Source organism: Delphinapterus leucas, chromosome 2 (assembly GCF_059928025.1).
Source record: "Delphinapterus leucas isolate spDelLeu-1000000601 "Yukka" chromosome 2, BTC_Dleu_Yukka2, whole genome shotgun sequence".
Taxonomy (NCBI): domain Eukaryota; kingdom Metazoa; phylum Chordata; class Mammalia; order Artiodactyla; family Monodontidae; genus Delphinapterus; species Delphinapterus leucas.
The window spans coordinates 90,565,201-90,577,610 of NC_143130.1; the positions used below are offsets into that span (position 1 = coordinate 90,565,201).

Consider the following 12,410-nt stretch of genomic DNA (forward strand, 5'->3'; position numbering starts at 1 on the left):
TCTTTTACCAGGTCACATTGATCTTTCTCCAATTTAACACGACATGCTTCTGTACTCTTTTTAAAAATATATATATAGTATATGGTTTTCTCAGCCCTTACCACTTACTAATTGCTACATTGACTAGCAAGAACTTTTAAGTCAAACTCAGATTTAGTAGAATAAAACAGTTCCCACTGTCTTTAAGTCATCAGATTGTCTTCTTACAGTCTCTTTTCAGTGAACTTAGTTTAAGAGAGAAAGTAAAAAGAATACTGGATTTAGAGACAGAAAACTTGAATTCTAGTCTTAGCTTAATCACGTAGTTAAATGGCATTGTACAAGTAACTTAATGGTCTCAGAAATTACCTCAACTGTGGATAATAGATGTGAAAACACTGTATACCATAGCATATAAATAAATTAAAATACCATATAAATAAATATATTTGTTTATATAAATATTTATGTCAGTGATAAAACTAGGTAATGTTTGCTTTATTCAATGTTTTCATGTTTGTTGACTTTTTAGTTTGATTTGAACCATCTGAAAAGTAATTCCTAGGTTTTAAGAGGGTCTACAGATTCAAGCAAGATTCTTATTTTCAGATATGTATGTCATTTATAAGGTGGTTCAAAATCCTCTTGGTATTTCATTACTCTTTTTCAGTATGCCTTTAACTGGGATATAAGATGGATCTGCTTCATAAAACACTTCTCATTAGTAAATGATATTATAGTGAGGCTTCAATGTGCTGCATTCCAATGAAAACAAGAACTGTGGTGCTCTTATTTACAAATTTGCAATATTTTAGAAATACTACTACAGGCATATAGCTTTAAAAATTTCTTCAGTGCCAGTTAGTTGATCATATATGAGTTGGTAATAATATTCTTATTTGTGTTTTAGGTGGTCTTGGAGGCATTGGAATGGGACTTGGTCCAGGTGGACAACCTATTAGTGCCAGCCAGTTGAACATAGGTGGTGTAATGGGAAATTTAGGTCCAAGTGGTGAGTATTCTAACTTTATTGTTTCTTTTTAAATGATACATTTGCTACATTGTAAAGCTTATATTTACTAGTTTGTAATAATATTTAAAGGACTGTAGTTTATAGTTGAATATTTAAGATGTTACTTTAGTCTGAAAAAGGAATGAAACCTTTGAGAGCAGAGAACGTGAAAGAGGTTGAACAGAAGGTCAGGAGGGTTCCTCTGAGGGCAGCCACATTACAGCTAGCCTTTTAGCACTTTTAGCTAGCCTTTAGCCTTTTAGATTTTGAATTGTCTTTAAGGTAGAAGGAGAATATTCAACATAATCTATGCCTTGTGTATCATGGATATACAGTATTTGTGGAATGGCTAAAATACTACCATATAAGCAATTTAAATTTGAATATCTAGTTGGGAGGGTAGCTTTTCAGATAGCTGTTTGGCTATTCACGTAGAATAACCTACAGTTTATGTTTGAAGATTGATTTTTAAACTTTTTGGTTTCAGAACCCTTTTATACTCTTAAAATTTGTTGAGGACCCCAAAGTGCTTTTGTTTATGTGGTTATATTTGTCAATATTTACTGTATTTGAAATTAAAACTTAGAAATTTAAAAAAATTTACATATTTATTTAAGATAACAATGATAAACACATTATGTGTTTAAATTAATGTAATTTTTAAGAAAATAAATTGTATTTTCCAATACAAAAATTAGTGAGAAGAGTGATATTAGTTCACCTTTTTGTACATCTCTTTAATGTTTGGCTTAATGCAAGACAGTCATGTTCTTGTATCTGCTTTTGCATTCAATTTGTTACAGTGTCATCTATCATGTAGTTTCTGGAAAATTCCACCTTATACTCATGAGAAAATGAGAGTAAAACAGTCAATATCTTAGTGTTATTTGGATAATGAAGGAGTTTTGACCTATTGAACCCTCAAAGGTCCTTAGACCATATTTTGAGAATTGCTGTTTAAATTGATGGACTAATTAATGCTATCTGGTTTCTATTTTTGTTGAGATGCTATAGTTACATTTTAAATTGTGAGGGTAGTTATGGTAATCATTATGGTCTAAACAGATGGAAATCTTCTCCCTTACTCTTAGGCCCTCTACCCTCCTAAACACATACTATTTTTATTCTTTCATTTTTTACTGCTCCCTTAGCTGCCATGTTTAAAGGAGTCCTTACTTTCTGACCTGATCTCTCAATCTGCTGTAGTGATATTTGTGTGTCTGAGCTGAAAAAAAAAATGAACGATTACCTAGTCCTAGATATTCTCTAACTGAATGTGAGTATGACCAGTGAATTTTGTTTTCTTGTCTAATAAATATTCAAAGAGGCCTTTCTGAATACTCATGATTAGACACCTGCTGTGGCATAGCACTTTAAACCATCCCATCTGTGCCCTGCTGCTTCTCTAGTATTCCACTGTGACTAGACCATTGGTATCTATTTTGCTGTGTTGCATTATGTCATTCTTTAGTCATTAAAATAAGATTTACTGAAAGTACATACTGTGTATTTTATTTGAGGTATGGGAATGGATGGTCCAGGTTTTGGAGGAATGAATAGAATTGGAGGAGGTATGTATAAGCATTTGTTTTCTTGTATGTACCCATCACCATGTTTAGTAAGTTAGAAACTATGTTGAGAATTCCAAGGGAAACAAAAGTCATGGTTTATTGTTGGCTCACGTCCTAAAGGCTGCTAGCAGAAATTGAGCCTGGTACATACTTAAGGGATGTGGAAGGTGATGTGTTAAGAAGCAGTTGCACAAGGTAGGGTGGATGAAGAGCTTACTGATGAGACTTAATATTTACAAAATATACCTTTCAGCTATATAACTGACAGATCTCAAACTTAACCTTTATTCCATAGGAATTGGGTTTGGTGGTCTGGAAGCAATGAGTAGCATGGGAGGATTTGGAGGAGTTGGTCGAATGGGAGGTAGGTAAATGTATATAGTGGGATGTGTATACTACATTTCATTTTCTCCATTATTAAAAATGTCCCCCCTTTACTTAGGAATGGATACTGTAGATGTTTTCAGAGGATGTATGGGCACCAGGGGTAGGGACAGGCAGAGCGGAACTGGGATATCTGTGGCATGTGAAGTAGGTTGGGTAAATCGTGGACTTCTTGTATTGTGGCTTTTGCTGTCATTACAGTTTAGTTCCTAAATGGATTACTGTTTATTGATAATACTTGAAAAAGGGTTAATTTGTTGCATAATCTTTTCAGAGCTATACCGTGGTGCGATGACTAGTAGCATGGAGAGAGATTTTGGACGTGGTGATATTGGAATAAATCGAGGCTTTGGAGATTCCTTTGGTAGACTTGGTAGGGCTGGCTGTTTACTTCTTTTCTTTTTGCAGGTTGTATTTTTTCAAAGTTTGGCTGTCTTTTTTTTGTATGAAAAATTAGAAATTTATAATGTTTTGTGCAATTTATTACTTGAAGAAAAATACTTCAGAGGTTTTAATGTACTAGCTCTCTTTTTCAGTGTCTTACATATTTGAACCCTATTTGTAGAAGACTTTATACTTTTCAGTTATTGTACATCTTCTGAGAGCATAATACCTTGGGAATTTTAAAGTATGATTATTTAAATTAATTAGTATATTATCTTTCCATCCTTGTTTAGGCAGTGCAATGATTGGAGGGTTTGCAGGAAGAATAGGAGCTTCTAACATGGGTCCAGTAGGATCTGGAATAAGTAGGTTTAAATTTTACTAGAATTTTACAGTAATATTTGAATACTTGCAAAAAACTTTGCAAGAGTAGTTACTGTAGTATTGTAATACTTTGTTCTTATATGTTGATATGACTTGTCATAATTTAGAGAAACTTTGATATTTATTGAGCTTTACTGTTTTATTGCTGTTGGAAATTTCTTAACTAACTTTGAATTTTACTTCTTTGACATTTCTAAACTAACACCAGAATATGTGTTAACTGTCACCCAATTCAAGAACCTTTATTCCAACTAAAGAATTGGCGCTTTTTCTGATCATATGTCACGAACAACATTAGCTTTAGCACCAACTCTGTTTCTTTGCTTATTCTCTATAACTGCTGTTGGAGACTAGCTTATTTCATCTGTGAAAAAAAATTGTGTCTTTTGGTAAACGCAGGTGAATCGCCTCAGATCTAACACTTCTGGAGACCTCCTGAGGTTGAGGGCAAGGTTAAAAGAAATGCTTATTTCCTTGCTTCTTAAACCTTTTCTTTGATAGAATCAAGAGTACTATTGTTGCAAAACTGGGGAATGCCAAATTTCTTCCCTCTGTTTCCACTAGTACATTTTAGGCCTTATATTAACCCTTAACACAAGGCTTAGTTTTTGACCCATGTTGCTTACTGAACCATGTCTATGTGAGCTCTCCATAGTTACCGACTTCCTTTAATTGATTGAAATCTCACAAATAGGAAACAAAGTCTACTTGAACTCTTCTAAGAGTGAGTTAAAAAAATCTTGTCAGCTGAAGATACTTACTTCCATTGTACCTTGCTTCTCATTTTATTCCTTCTTTTCATCATCTTTTCAGCCTTGGCCATTTTCCTGTTAATCATAACTTCCCTACCTTCCTTTTTCACCTCAGTGTTTATACTTCTGTTCCCCTAATTTTATATTTGTTATTCACAGAAAGCCAATTTGAGGGTGATGTTAATTTTTAGAGTGGGGATATTAGGTACGAGAAAAAAGGATACGATTGAGAAAGAGTAGGATTGGAATAGTTAAAGGGGACTCAGTGTATAAGAATCAAGTGGGTACGAGCTACAAGCTAGATTTTTAAGCTCTGGCTAAAGGAGTGTGATTCCAGTTTTTGTTGTTATCTCCACAAGCTCTGTATAACATAGAGACTAAAAGTTAGCTTTTTCTCTGGTTATTGAAAATTGAATTGATATGAAAAGAGCAATTGTATACAAAACAAGATACTGAGGTGAAAGGTAAGCTAGGAAAAGAATATTATGTAGGACAGTATGAGAGCAACAGTTGATATGTTGTAGTTGTAATTATTTGAATTTACCCCATATGTCTTTGTTCTAACAATTACTAAGCTTGGTATTATTAAAACATAAAAGTGAGGATACAAACTACTATAACATTAATGAATAAAGTCATTGATAGAAAATTTATATAACTTACGTTTTATGATCAGAATATAATTTTTTAGAAATGTATATGTATAATAGTATGAACAGATTCAGTTAGCCATTAACATTCAACTAACTAAATATATACAAAATTAAAATCTGTTCCTTGGAAGATTGTTATATTGTGTGTATGAAAATAATTTTATTTATATATTGTCTAATTACATAAATGAATTAATTTTTCTCTCTTTCTCAAAAATGATTCTCTCCCCCCTTTTTCTCTCCTTCTTCCTCTTCCTTCTCCTTTTCCTTCTGTTCTTAAAACAAAAACACCAAACTCCCAAATCCTCCCTTCCCTTCTTGAAAATCCAGGTGGTGGAATGGGTGGCATGAACAGTGTGACTGGAGGAATGGGGATGGGACTGGATCGGATGAGTTCCAGCTTTGATAGAATGGGACCAGGTATAGGAGCTATACTGGAAAGGAGCATCGATATGGATCGAGGATTTTTATCAGGTCCTATGGGAAGCGGAATGAGAGACAGAATAGGCTCCAAAGGCAACCAGATATTTGTCAGAAATGTAAGCAACTAAATGTAAAGTATACTTAAAATTATTTTTTTCCTTGTATATCTGTTACTAATACCTTTTTTCATTCTAGCTGCCTTTTGACTTGACTTGGCAGAAACTAAAAGAGAAATTCAGTCAGTGTGGTAAGTATGCCAATGACTGTAGATATATTGATATTGATTATGGAGGAAAAATTGATTTTAAACTTTTAAATACTGCTTAGACCTTTACCTGTCCAGATGCTTATTCCTGGGTAGTATGACAGGTTTAATTCCACTTCAAAGAAATGAATTATTTTGCTATCCTCTGACATACAGCAGTGCAAATTACTACTAAATAACAAGATTTAGAGTAGAGTCTCATTGTCTCCTGTGGATAAAGAAAGGGCTTATTTTATTACCTGATGTTTAAATGGTTACTATATCATCATTGCTTGAATTTAAAAGGATGTTTTTTATGTGGGAAATACTAACGAATGGTATATGTATTTCTTTGTTTATAATGTAGTACAGCGCTTTGTCAACATGACTCAATGAAATGCTGACATCCAAGTGATATGGAGTTAATAGATGAGACCCGTTCTGCGCACTCTGTCACCTATGCAATAAAGGAAACTTAGCTGATAGCGTAGAACCCACTGCCTAGAATGCCTTAGACAGGTACATTCTGGTGGCCCTTCTGTTCCTTTTATAAACGGTTCTTGGCTATAATGATACTACCTATACGACCGTAATATGTTCATTAGGTCTGTAGATGATTAGGTGGTTTATTACTTTTAAAAGAGGGCCTTTTTTTTGTAATGATGAGAGATTTAGTGTGAGTAGAACAAAGTAACAGATTTCCTGCTAGTATTTTTTTGCTATTACATGGTAACCCAGAGAGTATTAATAGTACAACTATGTCGGTGGGATATAATGATGAAAAATAGCTAAGTAAAAGTGGTATATTCAACCTTTGAGAGTTAATGGAAAGTTAAGAGTATTTGGAATATATCTTTAATTTCTGGAGATCATGAAGGGGATAAGTTTAGTGTTCTCCCACAAAAGTAACCTTTGTAGCCACTGTCACAAGGGATCAAAGTGATCCTTCTGGAAACTGTTCTCTAATGTGTTCTCAGAGTACTTTATACCTAACTTTTCTTGTGGTAATCTGTTCACATGTTTTCTTCCCTCCCAGATGAAGGCTCTTGAGGGCAAGAACCATCATCTATTTATTCTAGTACATTTCGTTGCCTCTGCACGTATAGTAGGAGTTTATTAAATGTTATGAATGAGTTAAGCATTCTGTAAAGATCTTCATTCATTTATTTGGTTATTTATTAAGTAAATCTACAAATATTGTATTTTTGGTAGTCTGCTCATCATTAGAAAGGGGAAGAAAGTAAGATATTACCCCTGCCCTCAAAGAACATACAGTGTGGATCTGTCTACAGTGTTCTAGTGGCTCCTTTTTGTTGATCATCTTTTAATTTATATTTATTTACATTTTATTCAAAGAAGAGAAAGATAATTTTTATTGATAAAAAAGTTGTTGTAAACAAGTCAACTAGTAAATAGTTGCTACTAAGAGAAAGCAGAATTATCAAGTTGTTTTGAGGTGTTGGTAGTCTTTGTAGGAGTAAGGAGATCTACCAGGATGAGTAAGCAGCATCTACCCGTGAATCCCATAGGCTACAGGGGAAATGAGCATATTACGGCCTTAGTGAGATCCATCAAATGAGGAGCGGTGGCAGCAAGTATAGATAATCCCTGCTATTGTAGTTTCAATGAAGAAGAATCTCCAGATGACATATGACTTTATTTTTAAAAGTAGAAATGAAACAACATAAAGAACAAAGTGGGGCAAACAAATGACATTAGTGAAAATGTGACCAAAACTGAGTTGACTGTTTCCTTGTACGTAGGCAGATTTCCTTTCAAGATTAGATATGAGCAAGGCTTGCAGCAAATTTGAGGTCTTTTGGTGGGCTTCTATACTTGTTGCTGCCATTGTTTTGACGGAAGGACATCAACAATTCAAAAACATTTTTTAAAAGGAAAAACTAGTCCCCAAATCTACATTTAAAAAATCTGTACAACATTTTAGCCAATAAAATAAAGTGCTTAACTCTGTTATTTTAGCTCTATTTTTATGTCCCTTTTTGATCAGTCTGTATTATATCATGAGAGTAATGCTTTTTGGTTTTGTTTTCTCAATTCTAATTGTAAAAGCTTTTGACTTTCAGATTTATATTAACGTAATACCATAGTAAATAATTTCCTACCATCTTCCTGTTTTTAACCTTGAACTTACATTGATGGAAAGGAAGATAAGTTACAGTAATAATTTATAGAATTAAGTGTCCAGCTATTGACAACTATGGAAATTATCTGGCTTGTATGAACTGAACCATCTGTTTTTCTGCCACACATCACTTTATTTATTTTCAAATCTTAGCTTTTCTTTCTTAGAATGGAAAGTTTCTTTTTAACCTGCTCCAAGCCAGTAGTGCCCCTTTTCACAGTAGAAGTCAGTTTTTTGCTATTTTTTTAACCCCCTGAGCCTAAGGTGAGTAAGTATATTCTCTTGATTACTTCTTAGTAGGAGTCTAGTGGTACTCCATGCTCTCCTCTAGACAGTAACTGCTAGTAAATGGCCCATCAGCAAGCCCTCTGATTATTAGATGTCTAGAGTGGTTAATTGTCCTTGGTGGGGCAATTACAAAGATCGAGAAAATGTTGGAGTATGAGTTAAATAACCCTCAATACAACATTTCCTTAGCGGGTATAATTCAGGAAAAAATGTATTCATATATCCCCAAATATAACAAGATGAGAAGGAAGTGAGTATAGTAAAGTAGATCTTCTTTTATTTTGCTATATGTAATTCCTCAATACACATTTTTAAGAAGACTGAGTATAAATAACTAACCCATTCAGAGTTGGACCCCGCATTAGTTCAGGTTGTGTTAATGAAGTCAAATAGGTGTAGTTTTTCAAACTTCCATATTGTCTATACACTTTAACTATACTCTGGCTTAGTGTGTTTTAGAACTGCAGAGCAAGGAAAGCCCATTCTTAATTATTCCTGCTATAAACCATACCAAATATAACGTTGTTCCACAGGTTTCCATTATTTTCATTTTTTACATCAGTATGCTACCTGTTACCTGCATAGAAAATGGAGACTTGTGGTGGATTTTATTTACTAAAACACATAGTGCTTCAAGCACGGCTAGTGGACTCTAGATTAAAATAACAGTAAAAATAATGCAGTAAGAGTAAAAACAATATATGAAGAATATTCATAGATAGTCACTTTCTTTTGTTTGTAAAGAAACACTCAAACTTTGTTTTTTGTCCCCCGTATCGTAATTATAGTTTCTTGTAGAATATCTGATTTTGCTTTCTTGTCCTGTGGTTATGTTACAGCTGTACTTTGGAAGTAGGTTTTATTAAACCATTTATTTATTTATTTATGCTTTAATTTGGTCAGTTTTTAGATATGCTTTTACATCATCATTTTCCAGAGTATACCCCACAAGATTACTTAATAGGCTGAGTTAAATAAAGCAGAAAGGTTTCTTTTATTGCAGGAGAGTCATTTTTTGTAGTTAGTATATGTAACAGCAGTATTTTTGATTACTGTAATACTGATTTCTCATTGCATACTCTTTATACTGTTGCTAAAATAGCAGCCCCATTTTGTTTTTCTTGGAATCACACAAGATCAGTAGATATTTCAGTAATTTAAGAGTCCTCGGAGCATGTACAAAACCAGAGAAGTCTGATTTTAATTAATTAAAACTAAATTTTTTTCTCCTCAATTATTTATCTTTAGAAAAGAATATATCTCGGTGTTTTTATGGGATTAAAAGAAAGTTAGAAAACAGAACTTTCTAGTTCTATACCTAGGGGTTTTTGGGGGCAATCTAACCGTGAAACAAGTATCTATAAGTTACTTTCTCTATAAACCTGAGTGTCCAAACTGTAAGAAGTTTCAAGTATCTTAGCTGATAGACCTTGTCAGCTAGAAAAGCCTTGAGATCATTGTGAGGTCAGGAATTTGGGAGTTTGAGTCATGATTCCTAAAAAGAGAGGAAATTTAAGAGAAAAAAAGAGAAACTTGTCCTGGGAGATTAACGGATTTTGCAAGAGATTATTACACATTTTCCTTTGAAGTTTTGAAGATTTCTTGCTTGAGTGAACCTTAGTATTGCTAATAAACCTATGGTGGGATACTTATGTTAAGAAAAACAGATAAATTTAGGATAATGAAGAACATTTAACCTTAAAAGCTCTTGAAAATTCTCCACAGTCCTCTTCAAAATCACTGTAAAGTGCTCCCATTTACCAAGGTATGCTTCTTTAATTAAACTTGCTTTTTTTTCAGGTCCCAGCATTTGAGATACTAAGAGGACTGTGACTCTGGGAATTGCTCTGCATTTGTCTTTAAAGCTTTGAAAATATATATATATAGTCTCCAGTTTCATTTTATGATGTTAGAAAATGTGATTTCTCTATTTTTTTTTAATTTTTTTCTTCCAGTTTCATTGAGATATAATCAACATATAGCACTGTATAAGTTTAAGGTGTACAGCATAATGATTTGACTTACCATATAAAATGGTTATCACAAGAAGTTCAGTGAACGTCCATCATCCCATAGATACAAAATTAAAGACATAGAAAAAAAGATTTTCCTTGTGATGAGAGCTCTTAGGATTTACTCTCTTAACAACTTTAATATGTAACACTCAGCACTTATCATGTTGTACATTACATCCCTAGTACTTATTTATCTTATAACTCAAAGTTTGTACCTTTTGACTCCCTTCCTCCAATTTCCCCTCTCCACTCCACCTGCCGCCTCTGGTAACTACAAAATGATCTCTTTTTTTTTTCTATGAGTTTGTTTCTTTGCTTTTGAAGTATAATTGACCTACAACCCTATGTTAGTTCCTGTTACACAATATAGTGATTCGATATTTCCGTACTTTTCAAATGATCACGATAAGTCCAGTTACAATATATCACCATAAAAAGTTATTACATAGTTACTGACTATATTCCTCACATTGTACATTTCATACCCGTGACTCATTTATTTTGTAATTGGAAGTTTGTACCTCTTAATCTTCCTTTACTATTTCTTTCTTCTCTCCAGCCCCCTCCACTCAGACAGCCACCTGTTTGTTCTCTGTATAACTGTTTCTGTTTTGCTACGTTCATTTCTTTTGGTTTTTAGAGTCCACATATAAGTGAAATTATACAGTATTTATCTTTCTGTGACTTATTTACTTAGCATATAATACCCTCTGGGTTCATCCATGTTGTTGCAAACGGCAAGATTTCATTCTTTTTTATGGCTGAGTAGTGCATGCTTGGGTGGCTTCCATATCTTGGCTGTTGTAAATAGTGCTGCAGTGAACAAACATAGGGGTGCATGTATCTTTTTTTAATTAGTGTTTTTATTTTCTTCAGATAAGTACCCAGGAGGGGAATTGCTGGATCTTATGGTAGTTCTATTTTTAATTTCTTGAGGAATTGCCATACAGTTTTCTATAGTGGCAATACCAGTTTACATTCCCACTAATGGTGCACAGGGGTGTGTTTGGTTTTTTACCTGTTGTAGGTTAAAAAGTTTTTGGATCTACTTTAACCATTATAATAATTTCTCTTGGAATTAGTCTGTTTTATAACTTTTAGAACACAGTTAAAGACTGCCTGGCTTGGGTTACAGATCATGGTTTTGGTTCAGTGTGATATTTATTAACTTGAACCATTTAATTAGTATTGAGTGGGTGAGTGATTACCTATCAGTTGGTTTTTTAAAAACGCAGTAATGGGGCAGGGCGGGGATGGATGAATAAACAAAAGAAGAAAAGTAGCCTAGGATGTTGTAGAAGTCATTCAGATCAAAATTTAAACAGGAAAAAAAAATCTTACTCATGCATTGGGATTAAAAGTTCATCCCATCGCCTGGAAAGGGCTTATGCAATTTTTTTATAAGCCCTTTTTTAAATTAATTTATTTATTATTTTGGGTTGCATTGGGTCTTTGCGCGTGGGCTTTCTCTAGTTGCGGCAAGCGGGGGCTACTCTTCGTTGCAGTGCGCAGGCTTCTCATTGCAGTGGCTTCTCTTGTTGCAGAGCACAGGCTCTAGGCGTGCAGGCTTCAGTAGTTGTGGCACGTGGGCTTAGTAGTTGTGGCTCGTGGTCTCTAGAGCGCAGGCTCAGTAGTTGTGGTGCACGAGCTTAGTTGCTCCGCGGACTGTGGGATCTTCCTAGACCAGGGCTCGAACCTGTGTCCCCTGTATTAGCAGGCGGGTTCTTAACCACTGCGCCACTAGGGAAGCCCAAGCCTTTTTCTTTTACCTTCCCCCCTTTTCCTTTTTTTGTCCCTTTATAGAACTAAATATGTCGGACTCTTTGATTTTATTGCCAGACTAAAATTAGCCCATAGTGATCTGGCAACTATAATATTCAACGGGAGGGAAACATTATGGCAAGTAGTCACCTCACATCTAAATCTGTGTGAACTGGGTTATCATACATCCTTGTATGCCTGGGGATAGTCTCAATGTTTACATCTGTTATTTGTGTGTAATTATTATTAACTCTCCCTTTTACTCTCTGAAGTTTCTGGTTTGGATGATGGATTTTTATGGCTACGGATTTTGATAAATGATATTCATTTATTTCAAATACCAGTCTGTATAGAGTCAGTAATGATATTACCTATAAACAGAACCATTGTCTGGTTTTCCTCCTCCTGGAAGTTTCT

General features: G+C 34.2%; 1 protein-coding gene across 3 annotated transcripts in view; it reads left to right on the plus strand.

The window, feature by feature from the left end:
- MYEF2 (myelin expression factor 2) overlaps positions 1 to 12,410 on the plus strand; it is a 74,958-nt gene that overhangs the window by 18,209 nt on the left and 44,339 nt on the right. For 2 of the 3 annotated variants that reach the window (XR_016392105.1, XM_022587165.2), the window contains 6 exons: positions 890 to 991; positions 2,512 to 2,562; positions 2,858 to 2,926; positions 3,221 to 3,319; positions 5,450 to 5,658; positions 5,738 to 5,789. Coding sequence is in view for 2 of the 3 variants with exons in the window: in XM_022587165.2 (XP_022442873.1) it covers positions 890 to 991; positions 2,512 to 2,562; positions 2,858 to 2,926; positions 3,221 to 3,319; positions 5,450 to 5,658; positions 5,738 to 5,789 (582 nt within the window). In the remaining variant the exon portion in view is untranslated. Of the gene's footprint in view, positions 1 to 889; positions 992 to 2,511; positions 2,563 to 2,857; positions 2,927 to 3,220; positions 3,320 to 3,623; positions 3,696 to 5,449; positions 5,659 to 5,737; positions 5,790 to 12,410 lie in introns of all 3 variants that reach the window. The other variant, XM_022587162.3, reaches the window with a different exon arrangement.